We start from the raw sequence: 26,147 nt of genomic DNA, 5'->3' as shown, positions 1-26,147 counted from the left end.
ATATAAGATAGAGAAGTGGAACTCTTTCTGGAATGTAATATTATACTAATCACCAAAGGTGAATAACCTCTGTTTGCTAACCTTGCCCTTTCAATAGCCAAGATGTAAACAAGAATGAAGTTGGTTCCTCTATCCTCTATCTGGTTATGTTTAGTTAGTCCCTAAGTTCTATGTAAACCGGTCTGATATGAATCTTGTCATGAAGTTCGGTATAGAAAAATGTTAAATAAATAAATAAATAAATAAATAAATCTCTACAGGACCTTGATGTAGAAGGCTCTTGACCTGTGGCAAGAGGAGTTGATCTACTAATAATCTCCTTAGGTCTGCATACCATGGTCTTCTTGGCCAATCGGGAGCTACTAGCACCACCAATACTCTTTCTCTATTTTCCTTAACAATCGAGATATTAGAGGGGAAAAAGATACAGAAGCTTGTAACCCCTCCTATTCTGTTGAAAAGCATCTTTTCCTTCGCTGTTCACTTTTCTGCAGCAACTAAAAAACCTTACTTTTTTGTTTTGATTGGAAGCCATTAGATTTAATTGATGTGGCCCCCCTTTCCGCATTATCTGCGAATAGGTCTCCTGGCATAATTTCCATTCTCCAAGATCTATTACATTCCAACTTAGCTAATCTGCTTGCACATTGACCTGACCTGCTATGTGTTGAGCTGTCAACTGAAACATAGAAACATAGAAATGATGGCAGAAGAAGACCTAACGGCCCATCCAGTCTGCCCAGCAAGCTTTCACACTTGGGATTTTTTTTTCTCATACTTATCTGTTACTCTTGGCCCTTAGTAACCTTTTGGTTCTATTTCCCTTCCACCCCCGCCATTAATGTAGAGAGCAGTGCTGGAACTGCATCTAAGTGAAATATCTAGCTTAATTGGTTAAGGGTAGTAACTGCTGCAATAAGCAGCAGTTACTGCTGCTTATAAGCTACTGCAATAAGCTACTCCCAAACTTATTTGTTTACCCAGCCTGTGCAATTCAGTCCTTGTTGGTTGTCTGAATATAAATCCTCTTTCCTTCATCCCCCCCTGCTGTTGAAGCAGTGAGCTGTGCTGGATATGTATTCCAAGTGAAGTATCAGGCTTAATTGATTCAGGGTAATAACCACCATAACAAACAAGCTACACCCATGCTTATATTTGTTTACCCAGACTATGTAATTCAGTTCTTGTTGGTTGTTGTCTGAATATAAATCATCTTTTCTTCGTTCTCCCCTGCAGTTGAAGCAGAGAGCTACGCTGGATATGCATTGAAAGTGAAATATCAGGCTTATTTGGTTTGGGGTAGCAACCGCCATAATAAGCAAGCGACTCCCCGCTTTTTTGTGAATGCAAATCCTTTTTTCCACATTTCCTCTTGCTGTTGAAGCATAGAGCAATGTTGGAGTCTCATTAACCTTGTGTATGTTTATTGAATAAGGGTATTATCTCCAGGTAGTAGCCATCATTCCGCGAGCCACCCTCTAGACTTTATGGATCCACAGTGTTTATACCACGCCCCTTTGAAGTCCTTCACAGTTCTGGTCTTCACTACTTCCTCCGGAAGGGCATTCCAGGCAGATGTTTCTCAGCCCAAGCAATTAAGAGATCTGTCTCTTCCAGGACACCCTGACTGCTTGTTCCTCCCTGCTTGTTTATATATGCAACAGCTGTTGCATTTTCACATAAAACTTTCACTGCTTTTCCTTGAAGCTGTGGATGAAAATGCAATAGAGCCAGTCTGATAGCCCTGGTCTCTAAGAGATTTATTGGCCACTATGTCTCACTTTGACCCTAGCAACTTTGAGTATAAAGATCCTTGTAATGAGCTCCCCAGCCTAACAGACTGGCATCCCAAACTGGACTCTCTAAAGGTGTATGCTTTTTTAAATTTGGCAAATGAGTCCACCATTCTAGAGATGCTTGAATCTCATTAGATAATGGAGGACACACCTGGTAACCCTGAGTCTGTGGATTCTATCTTGAAAGGAACAAAATCTGCAGATGTCTCATGTGAGCTCTTGCCTAAGGCACTAACTCTAGAGTTCAAGCCATCGAACCTAAAAGTTGAAGGTAATGCTAAGCAGTTGGAGCTCGCTGCACTGAAAATTCTTTCACCCTGGCACAAAGCTTTAAAATTCTCTTCTGCAGAAGATATACCATATCAGCTGCAGAAGTGAACACCACCCCTAGATGTTCCAACTTCTGGGAGGGCTGTAAATGGCTCTTTGTAAAATTGATTACCCAATCTAAACGCAGAAGTAAAGAGACTACCTTCTCTGTCGATATTACCCCTTCAGAGTATGGACCTTATTAACCAATCATCCAAATAAGAATGAATTAAAATTCCTTTCCTTCTTATAAAGGCAGCTACTACATCCACAACCTTTGTAAAAGTTCTTGGCACCATTGCCAGTCCAAAGGGTAGAACAACAAACTGAAAATGTTGACCATTTATACAAAAATCAAGACATTTCTGGAATTCTTGCTTCATTGGAATATGAAAATAAGCCTCTTTCAAATCTAAGGATAATAACTATTCACCCTTGTGAACTGAGGCTATAACCGTGCGAAGAGATTCCATATGGAATCGAGGGATTTATATATTCTAATTTACCCCTTTTAGATTAAAAATAGATCTGAAAGAACCATCCTTTTTTGGAATCACAAAATAAATTGAATAATATCCCTTTTGAAGTTCTGATATTGGAACCAGACAAATTGCCTGCAACTGACTCAACTTGTTCAATGTCCTATGAACTGCAGCAACTTTAATGGGCAAATGAGCAGGAGAGATTACAAAATGATCCTTTACCATTTTTCTTAACTCTGGGGTGTAAACATATTGATTTATGTCCAAAACCCATTGATCTCAAGTAATGTGGATCCATTCTCCAAGAAAAACCCGCTATAGGCTCTCCTAGAAAATGAATCCTCCTGCTTTCATTGTGTAGTATTTGGACCGCCAGTGGAGCAGACAACATCTCCCCTTGGTCTTCTTGCCTCACGAAAGGCCTGAGATATTTTACCTCTAGATGATTGAGGCATTACTTGCTTGCCCGGTCTATATCTCTTAGCTTCCATAAAGTGATTATGGCTTCCATAAAACTGGGTTTAACCTTATCCTCAGGTAATCTCTGAACCTTTGTATCACCTATATTCCTCATTAAATGATCCAATTCTTCCCCAAACAGGTATTTACCCCTGAAAGGTAAACGAGAAAGTCTAGATTTTGATAAAGAGTCAGCAGACCAATTTCTTAACCAAAGAAGCCATCTGGCTCCCACCGAAAGAGCCAAAGATCTAGCCGAAATTCTGATTGTGTCATATAAAGCATCAGAAATATAGTCCATAGCCAACTCTATCTTTACTGAGCCAGCTACCTCATGTACATTTTGTATCCAAATGAGCAGAGATCTAGCAACATAACTGGCACAAACTGCTCCCTATAGAACAAATGCACCTGCAGAAAAAAGATTCTTAAGTACTGCCTCTAACTTCCTATTCTTGGCATCACGAAGTAAAGCACCTCCTTCCACAGGAATAGTAGTCTTCCTAGCAACAACTGCAACTGCTGCATTAACCTTAGGCTATTGGAAAAGATGATCCAGTACCTTACAAGGCAAAGGGTACAATCTATTGAAAATTCTTAGACATCTATATCCTGCCTTAGGAAATTCCCATTCAGCCATAATCATAGCTTCAATTTCTGGGTGGAGAGGAAAAGTAGAAGCTGTCCCTCAGGATTGAATCCCAACCTGGAACATATTTTTCCTCTCAAGGCCAAGTGCAGCAGATACCTGCAATATTAATGCAGACATCTCTTCCTTATGGAACAACCTGATTTGTACCTCCTCATTCTCTGCTGATTGAATCTCACCTTCCAAAGATTCAATCACATTTCCTCCTTTCTCATCTTCTATTCTTAAATATGGTGGGGAATCCAAATCCAAAGAAAAAGATTCAGCCTCGTCTGCATCCATCCTTTTTCTCTTTTGTGATCTAAAAACTTCAGCAGAAAAATCACCTTGAACATGCTCTGTATCATCATGCCCCTCCTGTAAGGCATGAAAAGCCTTATGTAAAAACTTGAAAAACGCTGGTAAAAACGCTCCAGAGCTGTTTCCAGAGGCTTCCTGTTTTGATTCAGTTAAAAAATCAAGCCCTGGAACGAATTTGGGTGGTCCTTGACTTAAAATAGGACCTCCTCTTGACAACGACACTTCCACGTGTCAATAAAAATGGCCGCCGCTTCTGAGTCAGCCGTTAGAACGGCTGTCGCCAACGGCTCTCCTGTAACTGAAGGTGCCCTAGACAAAGGCTTCTGCTTATCTCCTGCTTCAAATACCTTCTTTGCTGTCACTGAGGCTTTTAGTAATTCAGGTGATTCAGTTTTACTGCAGCAACGGGTGCAGAAGGTTCCTTCAGAGGAATTGCACTTTGCACCACAACCGCTGCAGTGACAAACCTTTTCCGACATTGAGATAATTAAAAAATCAGCTCCCAGCTATGGCAGAAACTCGCTTCAAAAAGCAGATAACTCAATCTAATTCTCCAAAAAGTGGCCGAAAATAGAGTGCAGAGACTCCTTAGCGCAAAGGTAAAGAAGCAATAAAAAATTATGGTCTCTAAGGCTCACTTCACTGCAGGAGCATGGCCACAAATCAAACCACTTTGACAATAGTAAAAAGGCTGAATCTAGAAAACAAGTTCACTTTTTTCTTCTATATAGCTGCAAGAGCAAAACTCTAAACTCCCATCCAACGGCTGAAGGCAGAGAACACTGGTTGTATTGGTTCTAAACATCACATATATGTCATTGGTTCTAAACATCACATATATGTCATTAAAAAAATACATTTTTAGACCTCTGCCTCCATATGTACTGGATGAGAGGATATACCCATAGGTTCGGGACTGGAGGAGCAGAAGGTAGAAGAAATATTTGTAAAGCAATTTTGATTTTTTCTTGTCAACCTCTACATTTGCCTCCGCTTCAGCTTTGAGTCTTACAATGCCACATTGCACTTCTTATCAATTACATATCTAAAAAAAAGTCTTCTCTCCACGTTTTACTAAATTTTCTATGTTTTTCTTCCATTTGCATCTTTGAATTCCTGACTACATTTCCAGCTTCTCTTAGATGTTCCAGATATTGTTGCTTGTCTTCCTCTTCCTGTGATCTCTTCTAGTTTATAAACACTAACCTTTTTTCATTACATTTTCAACTTCTGGGTCCTCACCATTGAATATTGAACCACACCAACTAGTGATCACTGGGGCCAAATGATCATCCACTACAACATCAAAAATACAGTCCCCATTGGTAAGCACCAGGTCAGTATTGCCCCCTGCCGTTTTGGTTTCACTACTATTTGACAGAACAGTTCTTCCTGTAGAGATTTCAGATCTCCTGCTTCTAAAAGACACTACAGCCAGGATGTCCCAAATAAATTTATTTGAGGATATCCCAAATCATTTATTCGAGGATATTTATCTCTGATAACTTATTCAGCTAACTTTAGCTGGACAATATATTCATTATACATTTCTTTAAATATTGGCCTTAGAAAATGTATACATTCATATTCATATTCACATACATATAGACCCTGCAGTCTTCCTACTTCCTCTGATAGTCCTTCCCTCCCCCAACACGCATAGATGGAGCAGAGCTCTACTTACTTGCTGCAGGAGGGACAGCGGGAGACGTTTTCTTTCCATTTTGGAATTGATAGCACTGAAATCAGAAGGTGTGATTATAAATCAGTGAGAGGGACTAACAGATAAACAGACATATATCTTTGTTGTTCCATGTATTTCCTTAGATGATATTCACTATCCAGTAGCCATAAAGCTGGTCTTGTAAATTATTTTTCTTTTTCAAAGGGTTCAGCAATCTCTCCCCCACCCTGGTCCTCAAAACCTCACTCCGGGAGTGGTCAATTTATTTATTTTGTTAAATCATTTTTACTATTTTAGCACATTCTCATAGTATTCAGCATTCCTAGATTTCAAGTTATCAACTCCAGCTGCTGCTCAAATTTTATAACATGACAGCAGAAAAAAACCGCACAGCCTATCCAGTCTGCCTATCATACAACTATTCAGCTTTACAATCCTTACCACCTGTTCAATATATCCACTACGCTCTCTAAAGAAATATTTCCTTAGATTACACCTGAGTCTGCCCCTTTTCACTCTCATCCCATGATATTTCGTTCTAGAACCTCCTTTCCTTTAAAAGAGGCTCACCTCCTATGCATGGAAACCTTGGAGGTATTTTAATATCTCTATAATATCTCCCTATCCCACTTTTCCTCTAGGGCAGTGGTTCCCAACCCTGTCCTGGGGACCGCCCAACCAGTCGAGTTTTCAGGATATCCACAATGAATATGCATGAGAGAAAATTTGCATGTTATGGGGGCAGTGCATGCAAATTCTCTCTCATGCATACTCATTGTGGATATCCTGAAAACCCGACTGGTTGGGGGGGGTCCCCAGGACAGGGTTAGGAACCACTGCTGTAGGGTATACATGTTTAGATTTTTAAGTCTGTCCCCATATTTTTTGGAATGAAGACCACTGATCATTTTACCAACCACCCTCTGGATAAATTACAACTGGTTTATATCCTTTTGAAGATGAGGTCTCTAGAACTGTAAACAGTATTTCAAATGAGATCTCACCAGGGACTTAAGCAATATCACCTCCTTTTTTTATGCTGACCATTCCTCTCTCTATTCAGCGAGGCATCTTTCTTGCTTTTGCCATTTCCTTATCTACCTGTTTGGTCACTTTAAGATCATCAGATACAATCAACCACAGATCCTGCTCTTATTTCATGCTTAGAAAGATATCACCCCCAATATTGTACCTCTGTCTTAAGGTTCTTGCAATCTAAATGCATAACGCTGCATTTTTTAGCATTAAATCTTATTTCCAGACCATCATAATCTGGTTATAAGGGTAAATTCATGTTTACAAGACAATATAGTCAGTCAATACTACAATATTTAACATCAGAATTAGAGTCATAATTTAGAAGTAACCATATTGATGAAAAAGTGTGATATATAACATCACTTACTTTGGAGGAAATGGAACCACCTGATTGGCTTATTGCACTGCTTTTATAACCCTTGCCTTGCAGTAGTGGAGGATGGAGGAGAGTAGAGAGAGGAGCAGTGATTGGAGGAAACAGAGATGGTGCAAGTGGTTTTCTAATTACCAGTCTCAGCCTTGTGCAGGATCTTCTGAAATGTCTCGTAACCCATTGGTAAGTCCTCCCAGTTCTGAAAGACTTCATGGTAGCTTGAGTAGTTGAGGTTCTTCAGCAGCCGTTCACCAAGATCCTGGGCATTCAGGAAGGCATGACGGGACAGAGCACTAGACTTATTCGCTTGCTCCACAGCACCCTCTGCGCAGTAATATGCCAGCTAGAGAGGACATAAAAGGAGGTAAAAGGATAGAGAACCTTAGTGTCTGACTGATGAGATGTTAGCTATGAGCTATGCATAACTGTATATTAAAGATAAAAAGCCTATAACTTGGGCCTGGCCTGGTGGCTCAGTGGCAGTGCTGAGCACTGCCCTGAAGGGGACGGGTTAAATTCCCATAAGATATGCTATGCTGGATCAGATCATCAATCTTAGGATCCAGTCTTAAACAATGGCCAGTCTGAGTCACAAGTATCCAGCAAGATACCATAAATTAGATCTATTTCTTGTTACTCTCAAGGATAGCAATGGCTTTCTCTAGATTACTTAGCTAATAATGTTTTATGGTCTTTTCCCCCAGCAACTTGTCCAAACCTCTTTTAAACTCCACTATGCTAATTGCCTTGACCATATCTCCTGGCAACAAATTCCACAGCCTCATTGTGCACTGAGTGAAACATCAATGCTACCTGAAGACTGGAAGATGGCCAATGTGAGGTCAATGTTTAAAAAGAGCTACGGGGTGATCCAGAAAACTATAGACTGGTGAGCCTGATGTTGGATCCAGGCAAAATGGTAGAAGCTATTCTTAAAAACAAAGAGGTCCATATTCATACCTGGCTATATTCAGTCTTTATCCGGCTAACTTCCGGATAAAGTTAAGGAGTTAGAATTTAGCTGGATAAGTTTGGGGTAGTCCAGAGGCGTATTGAGGAGTTGAGTTAGTCGGCTAAGTTAACTTGCTAACTCCAGTATTCAGAATTAGCCATATGATTTAGCTGACTAAGTCTGGTCGAGTCAAAGAGCTGTCTTAAAGCTAGCCAGCTATAGTTAACCGGCTAACTTAATAGTGTGGCTGCACTGCTGAATATGCCACCAAAATTAGCCAGATAACTTTGCTATCTGTACTGTGTCTGAATATAGACCTCCATATCACTGGATGCAGAGGTAGACATGGCTTAATGAGTAAGAGTCAACATGTTTTTAGCAAAGGAATGTCTTACCTTACCAATTTTTAGATTGTTTTGATGGTGTAAATAAATATGTAGATAAAGGTGATCCATTTTATAAAGTGTATTTGGATTTTCAGAAGGCATTTCACAAAGTCTCCATGAGAATGTAATTCTCAGAAAATTACAAAATCATGGGATAGGAGGCGTGTCCTACTGTGGATTAGTAACTGGTTAGAAGACAGGAATTGAGGGTAGGACTAAATTGTCAGTTTTTTAAATGGAGAAAGGTCAATAATGGCATAACCCAGGGATCTGTACTGGTTTTAAATCTGCTGATTATTAGTTTCATAGAGACTCCCCTTGATTTAGCATATATGAAAGAGTAAATAACCATCCTTTATTTACCCATTCCACCCCATGCATGATTTTATAAACCAGTGTTTCCAAACCAGTGTGTCGCTGCAGGCTGAAGTGCTGGTATAGCAGAAAAAGAGGAGTCTCTGATGTGGGTCTTTGTCAAATGCCTTCTGAAATTCCAAATACACTATATTAACTGGCTCATCTTTATCCACATGTTTATTTACATTTTCAAAAAAATCTAATAGAATGATAAGGAAAGATATCCCTTTGCTAACACCATGCTCACTCTTATCCATTAAGCCATGCCTATCTATATGGCCAGAAAGTTTGTATATAAGAATAGCTTCTATCATTTTTCCCCTCGATCATCTAGCAGTCCAGCTTACTGCCTGATAGGCTTTTTGCTTCAGATATATTTGAAAAAGTTTTAATTATTAGTTTTAGCCTCTATGGCAAGCTTCTTCTCAAATTCTCTTTCGGCCAGACTCACTGCTGTTTTACATCTAATATGCCAGGACTTATGTTCTTGCCTATTTTCTTCATTTGGCATGCTTTCCATTTTCTTTAAAGATGCACTTTTGGCTTTCACTGCCTCTTTCATCTCACCATTAGACCATGCTGGCAGTTGTTTGGTCTTCCTTCAAGCTTTTTTTGGTACATGGAATATATCTTATCTGGGCTTTCAAGATACAATAATTTTTAAGAACATTAGATTTGCCATACTTGGTCAGACCAAAGAACAATTAAATTCAATATCTTGTTTCCAACAGTGGCCAATCCAGGACACAAGTATCTGGCATGATCCCAAAAATTCAATAGATTTTGATGCTGCTTATCATTGGGATAACCAGTAAATTTCCCCAAGTCCACCTTTATAATTGTTCCAGAAACTTGTTCAAACTTTTTATAATTTAAATCTGTTTTTATTATAAATAATTCAAAATACATACACGACATGACGGCTTTGTTCCTTAGCCGATGAGGCATACAGCAAATCTTTACAAAGGAACCTTGACAAATCCCCACAGAAATCCAAATCACCCTCCTTCCCGCCCCATAAGAAGTAACCATCAACAAACCGTCAATAAGAATGCAAGAACAAACTTCTAGTACATGAAGGTAAAGAATCCATATTTGGGAGCCAAATGTCCAGTGTTTTCTACTTTGTTCTAGGATAACTCTGCTTTCCAATCATCAGTTCCATTATCAGAAGGCGATGAACAGCATTCGCCCAGAAGATGAAAAGTGAATCAATTTACTGCCTCCAATGATGTAGTCTAGTTGCCACTTTAATTGCCACTGGTGCGGTCTTGGGGCTGTGCATCAGGGCCTGCCTCTAGCATTAAAACATCGGCGCTAGGCAAAGACTCTCTCTGGTCCATCTGGGTCAGTAGCCCTACCACCTCAACTTGACGCTGCTGGTTCCTGCCTACCTCTGCTAACATCAATCGCCAGGACTTATATCCTCGCTGAGATAAGCCACTACTGCAGTTGTCACAGGAAGATCTGGTGCATTCTTGGGGCTGTGTGTCAGGGCCTGCCTCTGCCATTAAAACATCAGCTGTAGGCATATACTCTCTCTGGTCCATCCGGGTCAGTAACCCTGCTCCCCTCGACTCGACGCTGCTGGTTCCAGCCTACCTCTGCTAACATCACCTGGTGGGACCTATAGCCTCGCTGAGACGAGCCACTACTGCAGTTGCCGCTGTGGTGAGCCTTAGAGGGTCACCTCTTAAGGAGCCTCTTGGTGAAATTATTTGGGATTAAAATAATGAGAGGAGAATTGATTTATTTTGTGTGGGGCAAGGGTAGATATAACCAAAAGGGAGGTTGTGGGGAAAGTGGGAAGGAGTTGATATCTATGGATCAGAGGTATTTAATTAATTTGGATTGTGTAGGTAGGCTGGGTTCAAGTATTTGTGAGGGGAAGGGAAAGGTTGAAGGTGAAGCTGTTCTTATTAATGCACATTCTGTTTGTAAAAATTGGTTAGAGATACATGATATTGTGGATAGGAATATAGATTTAATATTAATTTCTGAGATACCGTTAACAAAAAGCACAGGAGTAGTTAAAACTCACATTTGTCCTAAAGAAAATGATATATTCACCAGTGCTAGTATAAGAACATAAGAACATAAGAAATTGCCATGCTGGGTCAGACCAAGGGTCCATCAAGCCCAGCATCCTGTTTCCAACAGAGGCCAAAACCAGGCCATTACGCAAACACTAAGAAGATCCCATGCTACTGATGCAATTAATAGCAGTGGCTATTCCCTAAGTAAAATTGATTAATAGCCATTAATGGACTTCTCCTCCAAGAACTTATCCAAACCTTTTTTGAACCCAGCTACACTAACTGCACTAACCACATCCTCTGGCAACAAATTCCAGAGCTTTATTGTGCGTTGAGTGAAAAAGAATTTTCTCCAATTAGTCTTAAATGTGCTACTTGCTAACTTCATGGAATGCCCCCTAGTCCTTCTATTATTTGAAAGTGTAAATAACCGAGTCACATCTACTCGTTCAAGACCTCTCATGATCTTAAAGACCTCTATCATATCCCCCCTCAGCCGTCTCTTCTCCAAGCTGAACAGCCCTAATCTCTTCAGCCTTTCCTCATAGGGAAGCTGTTCAATCCCCTTTATCATTTTGGTGCCCTTCTCTGTACCTTCTCCATCGCAACTATATCTTTTTTGAGATGCGGCGACCAGAATTGTACACAGTATTCAAGGTGTGGTCTCACCATGGAGCGATATAGAGGCAGTATGACATTTTCCGTTCTATTAACTATTCCCTTCCTAATAATTCCTAACATTCTATTTGCTTTTTTGACTGCTGCAGCACACTGAGCTGACGATTTTAAAGTATTATCCATATCCACTATGATGCCTAGATCTTTTTCCTGGGTGGTAGCTCCTAATATGGAACCTAACATCGTGTAACTACAGCAACAGTTATTTTTCCCTATATGCAACACCTTGCACTTGTCCACATTAAATTTCATCTGCCATTTGGATGCCCAATCTTCAAATCTTGCAAGGTCCTCCTGCAATGTATCACAGTCTGCTTGTGATTTAACTACTCTGAATAATTTTGTATCATCTGCAAATTTGATAACCTCTCTCGTCGTATTCCTTTCCAGTTCATTTATATATATACTAGCCGTTAAGCCCCTAACAACGGGCTACATTTAAAAAAAAAATTTTCGGTCCATTTCCTTCCCTCTCCCTCCCTCCCCCTTCCCTCTCCCCTTCCCCCCTCCCCCTCTCTTCTCCCTACCTCTCCCTCCCTCCTCTCTTCCTCCCTCTCCCTCTTCCTCGCTCCCCTTCCTCCCTCTTCCTCCCTCCCTCCCTCCCCTTCCTTCCCCTTCCTCCCTCTCTCCTCCCCCCTCACTCTCTCCTCCCCCTTCCCCTTCCCTTCACTCTCTCCCTCCTCCCCTCACTCTCTCTTCCCTCTCCTCAGTCACTCCCCCTCTCTCAATCCCCTCCCCTTTCAGATCATCCACAACCGGCAGACGGAAGATCTCCGGGGGGGGTCCCTCCCGCACGCACGCGGCGCCGCTACTGCTCGTCGTCGCTGCTGCCGCTACTGCTCCTCCCACTCCTGCTTCTCGCCGCCGCCACTCCTGCTCCTCACCGCCGCCGCGCCTGCGGCCCCAGCGCCATTTTTTTTTCAGGCACGCTCGGCTCTGACCGACGTGCTCGCCCGAGCATGAGCGGTAGAGCTGCTCTCTACTGCGCATTTGCGGGCCATCGGTCAGAGACCATTTATAAGGTAGATTGAAAAGCACCGGTCCAAGTACAGATCCCTGAGGCACTCCACTGTTTACCCTTTTCCACTGAGAAAATTGACCATTTAATCCTACTCTCTGTTTCCTGTCTTTTAACCAGCTTGTAATCCATGAAAGGACATCGCCTCCTATCCCATGACTTTTATGAGGGACTTTGTCAAACGTCTTCTGAAAATCCAAATACACTACATCTACCTGTTCACCTTTATCCACATGTTTATTAACCCCTTCAAAAAAATGAAGATTTGTTAGGCAAGACTTCCCTTGGGTAAATCCATGTTGACTATGTTCCATTATAGGTAAATGTGGGGAAGGAGTCGCCTTTATTTTTAGGAAAATCCTCCCATTGAAACATCTCTTTGTTGACCGGATACCAGGATCTGAATGTATCTTAATAAAATTGGAACCCATTGTAATTTCTTTATAGTATTGCCCTTCTGATTTTTTATTGGCTCATGAGGAAGAGGTATTGGAGAGTTTATTAGTATTGGCTTCTAAATATTCCTAGTTTTTGGTGTTAGGAGATTTTAATTTACATAAAGATCAGAATTCAGGATTTAAGATTTCATAATTTTTAGATGTATTAAGGATAGAGGATTTGAGTCCAATAGTGATAGGAGCGACTCATGTTAAAGGGCATCTTCTTGATTTAGTTTTTGGTTCTGATATAGCTATTTCGAAAGGGGAATTGACCTTTTAGGGCATGGAAGAGGTCTTATGAACTGATCATTTTTTGATAAATTTTAGTTTTACATTTTTAGGGGATTTAGATGGAAAAAATCAAATAGAGGAATGTCAACAATCTTCTAGTAAATGAAGGAATTCCTGAAAAAGTTTACAAGAAAGTGGATGAATGTGTGGATGATTGTTGGATGAAGGTTGAATGAGGGGGATGTTGAGAATTTGAGCAGTGAATGGTATTTGATGGAAGTGACTATGAAGGTAGAGGGAGTGGAAATTAAGAAAGGGAGAATAAAGGTTACAGTTCTGGCTGCTGTGCAGCCTCTCCTCCTCCAAGGGACCCCAGCAAACCCTGCTTGGAACCGTACTCTCCAGCACATCTCTGGTCCCTGGCCTCCGCCTGTTGTTCTACCTCCACTCAGGGGATTGCCATGAGAACATCTCTCAGGCGGTCCAGGCCCCTCTCTCCTGCCTGCACCACATCCAGACTCTTGTCCTACTTAACCTTGCCTGTCCTTTCCCTCAATGATTTGGCATCGGGTTCTACTCAGCTCCTTGTTCTAGCTACCTTTGCTTTGTGGCCTTTCTATTTTCTGTCTCATGGCCTCCAGGCTTTCTGACTCCTGTTCTTCTGTGCCTTGTCCACTAGCCTCTGGGCTTTCTGTTTTTGGTTTCTGTGCCTGTCTTGTGGCCTCAGGCCTTCTATTCAGTCAAGCCTAGCCCTGAGACTTTCCTAGGTTCTAAGCCTCTCTTGTTCCCTGACTTCTAGCCTAGCCCTGAGGTCTCCCTAGGTCTCTTCTTTGTTACTAGGCCTCTGCCTGTCTTACCCCTCAGGGCCTTCTTGCCTAGGATGCCTTCAGGCTTTATGTTTCATGGTTATACCTGGGAACTCTCCGGATATAGCCCAGAGATTCCGGAAATTTAAACAAATTATTGGGTGTCTGGACAGGACCATAAAATCTCCAGGTGGCACTATTTCTTACTTTGCCACACTCCTCTCAGTTAACTTGTGGATCATGTGGATTTTCAGTGGCACAGACATCCAAGGTGATGAAGAAGCAGGTGCCATTTGCGTACATGATGACCTCCTGTGGAGGTATATGAGTGAGAGAGAGAGAGCACTGTACAAGGGAGAATATGGTTCACGGGAGAACATAACTACCACTGTAAGAGGGGCACTTTCAACTCAGGGTGAGTTGGGCACTACAGACCCTTGCACCGGCCCTGTGCATGAGGATTGCAGAGGCCCATGGTAAAGGAATAACTGTTTGTTGGGGGAAGGAAGAGAGAAAGTGTGTTGTGTTGCTGTACCTGCTCTCTTCCCTCCCCCATTCCCCCCCCCCCCAATCCTCCCCCACCCACTAATCTTGAGAAATCTCAGGGTGAGCAAAACTCAAATGTTCCCAGGTATGTCCATGGTCTATGTTGTCCTTGTCCTGTCTGAGTACCAGTCTGTTCCTGAGTTCACCCTTAGTCTCACGCACTTCCAGTCTGTTCCAGTTCACTCTTACTTCCATTCAGTACCAGTCTGTTCCAGTTTTCCAGTTCACTCTTACCTCCACTCATCTCCAGTCTGTTCCTGTGTTCTAGTTCACTTTTATCTCCATGCAGCTCTAGCCCAGCCTACACACTCTGTTTCTGAGCTTCAATCCAGCCTTCAAACAAACAAAAAACAAACTTTGAAATGTTTGTATGCTAATGCCAGAAGTCTAAGAAGTAAGATGGGAGAATTAGAATGTATAGCAGTAAATGATGACATAGACTTAATTGGCATCTCAGAGACATGGTGGAAAGAGGATAACCAATGGGACAGTGCTATACCGGGGTACAAATTATATCGCAATGACAGAGAGGAGCACTCGGGAGGAGGTGTGGCGCTTTATGTCCGGGATGGCATAGAGTCCAGTAGGATAAACATCCTGCATGAGACTAAATACAAAATTGAATCTTTATGGGTAGAAATCCCTTGTGTGTCAGGGAAGACTACAGTGATAGGGGTATACTACCGTCCACCTGGTCAAGATGGTGAGATGGACAGTGAAATGCTAAGAGAAATTAGGGAAGCTAACCAAATTGGTAGTGTAGTAATAATGGGAGACTTCAATTACCCCAATATAGACTGGGTAAATGTATCATCGGGTCACGCTAGAGAGATAACGTTCCTGGATGGAATAAATGATAGCTTTATGGAGCAATTGGTTCAGGAACCGACGAGAGAGGGAGCAATTTTAGATCTAATTCTCAGTGGAGCACAGGACTTGGTGAGAGAGGTAACGGTGGTGGGGCCGCTTGGCAATAGTGATCATAATATGATCAAATTTGATTTAATGACTGGAAAAGGAACAGTGTGCAAATCCAAGGCTCTCGTGCTAAACTTCCAAAAGGGAAACTGATAAAATGAGAAAAATTGTTAGAAAAAAACTGAAAGGAGCAGCTACAAAAGTAAAAAATGTCCAAGAGGCGTGGTCATTGTTAAAAAATACAATTCTAGAAGCACAGTCCAGATGTATTCCACACATTAAGAAAGGTGGAAAGAAGGCAAAACGATTACCGGCATGGTTAAAAGGGGAGGTGAAAGAAGCTATTTTAGCCAAAAGATCTTCATTCAAAAATTGGAAGAAGGATCCAACAGAAGAAAACAGGATAAAGCATAAACACTGGCAAGTTAAATGTAAGACATTGATAAGACAGGCTAAGAGAGAATTTGAAAAGAAGTTGGCTGTAGAGGCAAAAACTCACAGTAAAAACTTTTTTAAATATATCCGAAGCAGAAAGCCTATGAGGGAGTCAGTTGGACCATTAGATGATCGAGGGGTTAAAGGGGCACTTAGAGAAGATAAGACCATCGCGGAAAGATTAAATGATTTCTTTGCTTCGGTGTTTACTGAAGAGGATGTTGAGGAGGTACCCGTAATGGAGAAGGTCTTCATGGGTAATGATTCAGATGGACTGAATCAAATTACGGTGAATCTAGAAGATGTGGTAGGGCTGATTGACAAACTGAAGAGTAGTAAATCACCTGGACCGGATGGTATACACCCCAGAGTTCTGAAGGAACTAAAAAATGAAATTTCAGACCTATTAGTAAATATTTATAACTTATCATTAAAATCATCCATTGTACCTGAAGACTGGAGGATAGCAAATGTAACCCCAATATTTAAAAAGGGCTCCAGGGGCGATCCGGGAAACTACAGACCAGTTAGCCTGACTTCAGTACCAGGAAAAATAGTGGAAAGTGTTCTAAACATCAAAATCACAGAACATCTAGAAAGACATGGTTTAATGGAACAAAGTCAGCATGGCTTTACCCAGGGCAAGTCTTGCCTCACAAATCTGCTTCATTTTTTTGAAGGAGTTAATAAACATGTGGATAAAGGTGAACCAGTAGATATACTTGGATTTTCAGATATACTTGGATTTTCAGAAGGCGTTTGACAAAGTTCCTCATGAGAGGCTTCTAGGAAAAGTAAAAAGTCATGGGATAGGTGGCGATGTCCTTTCGTGGATTGCAAACTGGCTAAAAGACAGGAAACAGAGAGTAGGATTAAATGGGCAATTTTCTCAGTGGAAGGGAGTGGACAGTGGAGTGCCTCAGGGATCTGTATTGGGACCCTTACTGTTCAATATATTTATAAATGATCTGGAAAGAAATACGACGAGTGAGATAATCAAATTTGCAGATGACACAAAATTGTTCAGAGTAGTTAAATCACAAGCAGATTGTGATAAATTGCAGGAAGACCTTGTGAGGCTGGAAAATTGGGCATCCAAATGGCAGATGAAATTTAATGTGGATAAGTGCAAGGTGATGCATATAGGGAAAAATAACCCATGCTATAATTACACAATGTTGGGTTCCACATTAGGTGCTACAACCCAAGAAAGAGATCTAGGTGTCATAGTGGATAACACATTGAAATCGTCAGTGCAGTGTGCTGCGGCAGTCAAAAAAGCAAACAGAATGTTGGGAATTATTAGAAAAGGAATGGTGAATAAAATGGAAAATGTCATAATGCCTCTGTATCGCTCCATGGTGAGACCGCACCTTGAATACTGTGTACAATTCTGGTTGCCGCATCTCAAAAAAGATATAATTGCGATGGAGAAGGTACAGAGAAGGGCTACCAAAATGATAAGGGGAATGGAACAACTCCCCTATGAGGAAAGACTAAAGAGGTTAGGACTTTTCAGCTTGGAGAAGAGACGACTGAGGGGGGATATGATAGAGGTGTTTAAAATCATGAGAGGTCTAGAACGGGTAGATGTGAATCGTTTATTTACTCTTTCAGATAGTAGAAAGACTAGGGGGCACTCCATGAAGTTAGCATGGGGCACATTTAAAACTAATCGGAGAAAGTTCTTTTTTACTCAACGCACAATTAAATTCTGGAATTTGTTGCCAGAGAATGTGGTTAGTGCATTTAGTATAGCTGTGTTTAAAAAAGGATTGGATAAGTTCTTGGAGGAGAAGTCCATTACCTGCTATTAAGTTCACTTAGGGGGTCATTTTCAAAGGAGTTACGCATGTAAATGTGACATAGTATCGTAGCAATTTTCAAAAGCTATTTACTCGAGTAAAGTGCACTTACTTGAGTAAATCCTATGGACAATTCAATGGCATATATTGTAGCAATTTTGAAAAACCCACTTACTTGAGTAAAGTGTATTTACTCGAGCAAAAACCAGTTTTGCTCGAGTAAATGCTTTTTAAAATCTACCCCTTAGAGAATAGCCACTGCCATTAGCAATGGTTACATGGAATAGACTTAGTTTTTGGGTACTTGCCAGGTTCTTATGGCCTGGATTGGCCACTGTTGGAAACAGGATGCTGGGCTTGATGGACCCTTGGTCTGACCCAGTATGGCATTTTCTTATGTTCTTCTTATGCTCTTATGTTCACTCTGTTCCTGTACTTCAGTCCAGTCTGCTCTCCATTCCTGAGCTCCAGCCCAGCCTGCACATCATCCTTTGCTCCAGCCTCACCTGATTGCCCAACCTAACTCTAGTCTGCCCTGTCATCCTGTACCACCCTGGAGGTGGTGTCCACCACCCATCCCCAGCTCCGAACCTACAACAATAAATAGGAAGAGAATATCCTCCCCTTGCTTTACAGTTGAATTGGCTGAGCTTAAGAGAAGTTGCCATCGCCCGGAGAGGCGATGGCATAGAATGTTTAGTTTAGAGCAGCGGTTCTCAACCTTTATAGTTCTGCGACCCTTTTAATACAATTCCCCACTATGTGGCGACCCCAACCGTAAAATTATTTTCGTTCATAGGCCTAAGTAACTGTACTGTATATATTTCTGCTTATAACTAAATTACAAATAAATGAAATTTTATCTTTATGACTTGCATTTATTTATTTTTCTATTGCATATTCACCATATTCATGTTGCATACTTATGTGAAAATTTGAAAAGCATGGCAAAGCTCGGATGCTTGCTATCAAAATGACGTTTCAGTTTGTTCGGCTTCATAGATTCGGCTGATAGAACTTAATTACAAATAACGCATTGGGGTTTCTCAATTCCTGCTTTAACTATTGAAGTAAAACCATACCGTAAAAAATCGTCATTATATTTTCTTTTCTTAACGTTCTTTTGTTCGAGATCCATTTTCATGGATTGTTCCATAATGAAAATATTACCTTCAATAACATGGACTATAAAACGATGGCCTATTACTAATTAGAAATGGCAGTGCTTTTCAATTACGTCACGACGTGCGTAAATCTTCATCATAGAAATATCTTTGATCCCACAATGGCGTAACGTTGCGTTACACCACGCCGTTTGATGGACAGTAATTTAAACTGTTAAAAATATTTATGCTGCGACAATTAAAATGTTTGAAATCATTCTGATTCAGTTGTCTGCAACATCTATCCTCGAATGACAATTATAGTAAAAAATAGTAACTACCAATGGAAAAAATTTGTACAATGACAAATTTTACACGTTAGAATAGACAAAAAACCCATATTTCCGATGGTCTTAGGCGACCCCTGGCAAATCGTCATTCGACCCCCAACGGGGTCGCGACCCACAGGTTGAGAACCGCTGGTTAAGAGGACAGGAACTCATGGTTCTTAGAAGACGCAATGTCAAAAGCAGCCTCACACCTTGATGCAGGACGAAAGCTGCTAAACAACCTAAAATTATGTTTAAATATGAGCAAAACCGAATGTATTCTAATCGCAAGAAAAAACTCTGGTACAATATCCACTCCACCCTTCCAATTTGACAACATTCAAATTCAACTTAAAGATAATGTTAAAGTCCTTGGTATTTGGCTAGATAATGATCTAAATTACAAAAAACACATCACAATAAGAACAAGAGAAGGCTTCCACAAAATTCAAATACTCAAACACCTAAAACCGCTGCTTCACCCCCATGATTTCAGAACCGTCCTACAAGCCCTCATCTTCTCCAGTTTGGACTACTGCAACTCTCTTCTAATAGGCCTTCCTAAATCAACCTTAAGAACACTGCAATTACTCCAAAATGCAGCTGCTAGAGTCCTGACTGGTAAAAGAAAATCCGACCACATATCCCCAGTAGAGATGTGTATCGTGTGATCGATCGTCTTAACGATCGATTTCGGCTGGGGGGGGGAGGGAATCGAATCGTCGCGGTTTTGTTTTTTTAAATATCGTGTAAATCGGGGAGGGCGGGAAAACCGGCACACTAAAACATCCCTAAAACCCACCCCGACCCTTTAAAATAAATCCCCCACCCTCCCGAACCCTCCCCAAATGTCTTAAATTACCTGGGGTCCAGTGGGGGGGTCCCGTTGTGATCTTCCACTCTCGGGCCACGGGTGCGTTGATAGAAAAATGGCGCTGGCGCCATTTTGGTTCCTATCCCCCAACGTCACGAGCGTAGGAGATCGCTCCCGGACCCCCGCTGGACCCCCAGGGACTTTTGGCCAGCTTGGGGGGGCCTCCTGACCCCCACAAGACTTGCCAAAAGTCCAGCGGGGGTCCGGGAACGACCTCCTGCACTCGAATCATGTTGCCGTACGGCCGGCACCATTTTGCCGTACAGCAATATGGCCATATGGCCGGCGCCATTTTGCAAAATGGCGCCGGCATATTGCCATACGGCCCTCCCCCTTCCCCCGATTTACGATTTTTGACGATAAATCGGGGGAATTCCTATTAAATATCGACTCTAACGATTTTTGACGATTTAAAATATATCGGACGATATTTTAAATCGTCAAAAAACGATTCACATCCCTAATCCCCAGTACTCTACAACTTACAATGGCTACCGGTTGAAAAAAGAATAGAGTACAAAGTCCTCACAATGCTACACAAGACAATTCATAAAGCAGACTACACTGCCCTGGACAACATTATACATTTACATAAATCATCACGTATGACAAGGTCAACTTATAAAATTCAGCTGGATGTTCCTTCACTACCATAAGCCAAACTATCCTCCACAAGAAATAGAGCCATCTCCATTGTCGGCCCAAAATTATGGAACTCATTACCTCATCACCTCAATTCGCAAGAAAACTTTAAATCTTTTAAAAAAGAACTTAAAGCTTGGCTACTCACACAGTCTTACAATGGCTGCTCACCCAATTACAGCAGAGGATAAATCTTTGATCACATCCACTGCGCGTTCCATTTTATGCTAGCAATCTCCCTCCTACGACGACCGCCCCGACTTACAGAAACCTTTCTCGTTTTTGTTCGGTATCAACCGTCCCCCTACAAGATTTGTATACAGTCATATATCTAATGTATAATGTATTTATTGTCTGATATTAAGTTATTGTTTTGATTCAGTTTTCTGTTACACTGTTATGGATTTAAATGTAACTGGTTTGTTATAATGTAAACCGGAGTGAAGGCAATGTCTACTATACCTCATTATATAAACGAATGCTAAATAAAAAAATTTAAAAAAAAATGGTGAAGGGTGAATACAGCTTATTTTAAAGAAATTGTTTTAGCAAAGAAGAAGTACTATATGAGTAGACTGAAATCTGTGGATTATAATCCAAGAGTACTTTTTGGGGTAGTAAAATCATTGGTTGCATCTCAACCAAAAAATACATTGATTTTTGATGGGGTTCCTGATTTGTGAAACCGTAGCACAGTTTTTTTTAAAGAAAAGGTTGAGCTGGTTCGGAGGAAGGTAACTTTGAAGGATACAAATGAAACAGATGAGTTAGGGTATCCCAATAGAGAGCTTCCAATAAAAGCAAAAGTAGTCCATGTGCCTATAAGTAAAGAATCACCTGAGCTAAAGGATTCCAAATTATCCATATCAACTGAAAAGAAGGTTGCTAATACAAACAAAAAACACACTTTGAAATGTCTATATGCCAGTGCCAAATGTCTAAGAAGATGGGAGAGTTAGAATGTATAGCAGTGAATCATTCAATATACATAATTGGTATCTCAGAGACCTGGTGGAAAGAGGATAACAAATGGGACAGCAATATATTAGGGTACAAATTATATCTCAATGACAGGGAGGATCAACTTAGTTGAAGGGGGGGGGGGGGCGCTTTATGTCTGAGAAGGCATAGAGTCCAACAGTATAAATATTATACAAGAGACTAAATGCTTAGTAGAATCTGTATGGGTAGAAATCCCATGTGTGTTGGGTAAAAGTATAGTGATAGGAGTATTCTACTATCCACCTGGCCAAAATAATGAGACGGATGATGAAATGCTAAGAGAAATCAGGGAAGCTAGATTTCAAGTACCCCAATATTGACTGAGTAAATGTAACATCAGGATATGATAGAGACGTAAAGTTCCTGGATGAAATAAACAACTGCTTAAATGAGCAGTTGGTTCAGAAACCGATGAGAGAGGGAACTAATTTAGATCTAATTCTTTGTGGAACGCAGGATTTGGTGAGAGAGGGAACAGTAGTGGGGCCACTTGGCAAAAGTGATCATAACATGATCAAATTTGGACTAATGACTGGAAGGAGGATAATATGTAAATCTACAGCTCAAACACTAAGGAGTAAATTTTAAAAAGTGTGCGCACATCCATGTGCGCGCAATTCCCAGCGCATTCACATGGACACGCAGATTTTATAACATGTGTGCGCCAGCATGTGCATGTTATAAAATCCCTGGGCCGCATGCACATGTGTGGATTTTAAAAACCACGTAGGCATGTGCAGGCGGCGTGTGCTCGGGGGGGAGATTTTAGTAGATTATGTGCAGCGACGAAATCTGGCCTTCCCCCATTCCCTCCCAGCCTACTCCAATTAAGGAGTGGACTGGGAGGGAACTTCCCTACCCCCCTACCTAAACCCCTCCCTCTTCCCCTCTCCTCCCCACCCCCTTAACCCGTCCTAAAAACTTACAATTTTTTTGTTTCACTACTTACTGCTCCCTTAGAAAGAAGCAGTTTGCATGCACCGGTTGACTGCCGGAGCATGCTTTCCTGGGACAGCGGCTAATGGCTGCTGTCCTGGCTGGCCTCTGCCCTTCCCCGCCCAGGCCATGCCCTCCCGGCATGCCTCCTTTTCAGGGCCCAGCAATTATGTGCATAAATAACGATATTTGCATGTATGGCCAATTTAAAATGTGGCCGTTAATTTTAAAAAGAGAAACTTTGATAAAATGAGGAAAATAGAAAAAAATGAAAGGTGCAGCTACAAAGGTTTAAAGATAAGACAGGCCAAGAGAGAATTTTTTTTTATAACTCTTTATTTATAACTTTATAACATAAAAAGTAAACTGCACAACTGCACAAGGCACATGTCATAAAATTGAAGCAGTATATAAGAACCACAAAGTAGTATTGCTGAGAAGAGAAACCTCTTACCAAAATACAAAATCACATAGTACAGAGAAAGTAGGCCAGATTGACAAACTAAAGAGTAGCAAATCACCTGGACCGGATGGTATGCACCCCAGGGTTCTGAAGGAACTCAAAAACGAAAATTCAGATCTATTAGTTAAAATTTGTAACCTATCATTAAAATCATCCATTGTACTTGAAGACTTGAGGGTGGTCAATGTAACCCCATTATTTAAAAAGGGGCAATCCAGGAAACTATAGACCAATGAGCCTGACTTCAGTGCCGAGAAAAATAGTGGAAACTATTCTAAAGATCAAAATCACAGAGCATATAGAAAGACATGGTTTAATGGAACACAATCAGCATGGATTTACCAAGGGAAATCTTGCCTCACAAATTTGCTTAATTTTTTTGAAGGGGTTAATAAACATGTAGATAAAGGTGAACCAGTAGATGTAGTGTATTTGGATTTTCAGAAGGCATCTGACGATGTCCCTCATGAGAAAAAAGTAAACAGTGGAGTGCCTCAGGGATCTGTACTTGGACAAGTGCTTTTCAATATATTTATAAATGATCTGGAAAGGAATATGACGAGTGAAGTAATCAAATTTGCAGATAATACAAAATTATTTGAAGTAGTTAAATCACAAGCTGATTGAGTTAAATTGCAGGAGGACCTTGTGAGACTGGAAGATTGGGCATTCAACTGGCAGATGAAATTTAATGTGGATAAGTGCAAGGTGATGCATATAGGGAAAAATAACCCATGCTGTAGTTACATGAAGTTAGATTTCATATTAGCAGCTATAACCCAGAAAAAAGATCTAGGTGTTATAGTAAATAATACATTGAAATCGTTGGCTCAGTGTGCTGCGGCATCAAAAAATGCAAACAGAATGTTAGGAATTATTAGGAAGGGAATGGTGAATAAAATGGAAAATGTCTTAATACCTCTGTATTGCTCCATAGTGAGACCGCACCTTGAGTACTGTGTACAATTCTGGTTGCTGCATCTCAAAAAAGATATAGTTGCACTGGAGGAGGTACAGATAAGGGTGACCAAAATGATAAGGGGAATGGAACAGCTCCCCTATGAGGAAAGACTAAAGAGGTTAGGGCTGTTCAGCTTGGAGAAGAGATGGCTAAGAAGGGATATGATAGAGGTCTAGAACGGGTAAATGTGAATTGGTTATTTACTCTTTAGGACAATAGAAGGACTAGGGGGCATGCCATGAAGTTAGAAAGTAGCACATTTAAAACGAATCAGAGAAAATTCTTTTTCAGTCAACACACAATTAAGCTCTGGAATTTGTTGCCAGAGGATGTCATTAGAGCAGTTAGTATAGCTGGGTTTAAAAAAGGTTTGGATAAGTTCTTGGCGAAGAAGTCAATTAATTGCTATTAATTAAGTTGACTTATGGAATAGCCACTGCTATTACTGGCATTAGTAGCATGTGATTTACTTAGGGGGAGATTTTTAAACATATATGCACGTGCACATGGATGCACGATTTTATAACGTGCGCTAGTGTGTGCACGTTATAAAATCTAGGGCGGCGTGCACAAGGGGGGTTTGAATAATTCAATTTTCGCGTGGCGATGCATTGCAGCATTCCCCAATTTCCTCCCAGCCCGCTCCAATGAAGCAGAGGACTGGGAGGGAACTTTCCTACCCCATGCTCATACTCCCTCCCTCTTCCCCTGACTTCCCCGACCCCTTAAAAGCCCTACCTTTTTTTTTATTTGTTTTAGAACTTACGCATGCATAGGTTGCTATGCTTGATCCCTCAGCACAGCGGCAAATGGCCACTCTACCGGCCACCTCTACCTCCATTTCCGCCCAGCCCCGCCCCCTGGACTGCCTCTTCCCGCCCCCGGACTGCCCCTTTTCTTCGGCCCAGTACTTGTGCGCATAACAGGCGAGGAGTGTCCAAGCACAGGCTGGAGATGCAGAACCCTGGCCTCTGCCGAACTTGAACACATCAAAGAGACCCAGCAACGCAATGTTGGTCTCTGGGGTAGCCCTCCTACCACTTGATAGCCCTTTCACACGTGCCGTACGGGAACGGCAAATGCGACAGGACAGACAGAGGCTGAAGGGCGAAGACATCAGACTCAGATGAAGACTCAGGATACGTGAGGGATTCACACGAAGAGTCAAGTTACTTGAAGGGTTGAGACGAAGACTTGAAGGGCTGAGACGAGACTCAGGATACTTGAAGAATTAACACGAAGACTTGAAGAACTGAGACGGAACTCAGTTTGCTTGAAGAACTGAGACAGGGCTCAGGTTGCTTGAAGAGAGGGACTCCGACAGAGTGACAAGATCAAGAATTCTGAATGGGTACTGCCACACCACGCACCCTACACAGCCAACTAAGGCAGATCACGGACCACGCTGGTGGTTCCCATCTCAGGTTACTTGGAGATTCCACGACGAAGACTCCGACGAGGCCTGCACCGAGGCACGCCCTCCAGAGCCAGGCAAGGCACGGACTATGCTGATATGGTACAGGTTATACAGAGTTCATTCATATGGACAAAGGCAAACGCAAGAGGCTCCGAAGACCCGGACAGGATACAGGAGAAGGAGAAGGACTTCAGGATCCAAGGTCTCGGAGTAAAGGGCTCAGTGCAGAGCTCAAGCGAACTCAGAGTATGGAACCTGAAGCTTGGAGGATTAAAAGCCGGAATCTTCTGGAGGCTTGCGGTGCTGAGGAAAAGGACATCTGGATGAATGGTCATCTGAACGTGAGGACGTCAGAAGAAAGTACAAATCACATGATTACAAAAATACCATCTGACATAATCTCATCGAAGTAAAGAAAACCAAGAGCCCAACCAAACTAAGTCTAAATAAAATGTTAACCTTAACGTTCATTCTAGTAAATGCCCAATCCATAACTAAGAAATTCCCAATAATTACAGACCTATTGTATGACATTAAACCAAATTTCATTGCTATCACTGAAACGTGGTTAAAAAAATCCGACATTATCATCAAAAATCAAATAGCACACAGAAGCTATGACATATTCTCAATTCCAAGGATTAATAAACACGGAGGCGGCATAGCATTAATTATTGAAAATTTTTTTTAATGTAAACCGATTCCAACAACACCCCCCACAA

At 41.4% G+C, this 26,147-nt stretch overlaps 1 protein-coding gene across 1 annotated transcript in view; it reads right to left on the bottom strand.

Moving 5' to 3' along the window:
- LOC115094189 overlaps positions 1 to 26,147 on the bottom strand; it is a 158,151-nt gene that overhangs the window by 83,089 nt on the left and 48,915 nt on the right. Inside the window, exons 2-3 of the mRNA XM_029606979.1 lie at positions 7,226 to 7,433; positions 5,680 to 5,734 (exon numbers count right to left, since the gene is read on the bottom strand). Of these exons, the coding sequence (XP_029462839.1) occupies positions 5,680 to 5,734; positions 7,226 to 7,433 (263 nt within the window). The remainder of the gene's footprint in view (positions 1 to 5,679; positions 5,735 to 7,225; positions 7,434 to 26,147) is intronic.

This window comes from Rhinatrema bivittatum, chromosome 6 (genome assembly GCF_901001135.1).
Source record: "Rhinatrema bivittatum chromosome 6, aRhiBiv1.1, whole genome shotgun sequence".
NCBI lineage: Eukaryota > Metazoa > Chordata > Amphibia > Gymnophiona > Rhinatrematidae > Rhinatrema > Rhinatrema bivittatum.
Note: the sequence above shows the minus strand (reverse complement) of the source record. Positions and strands in the feature narration are given on the sequence as shown.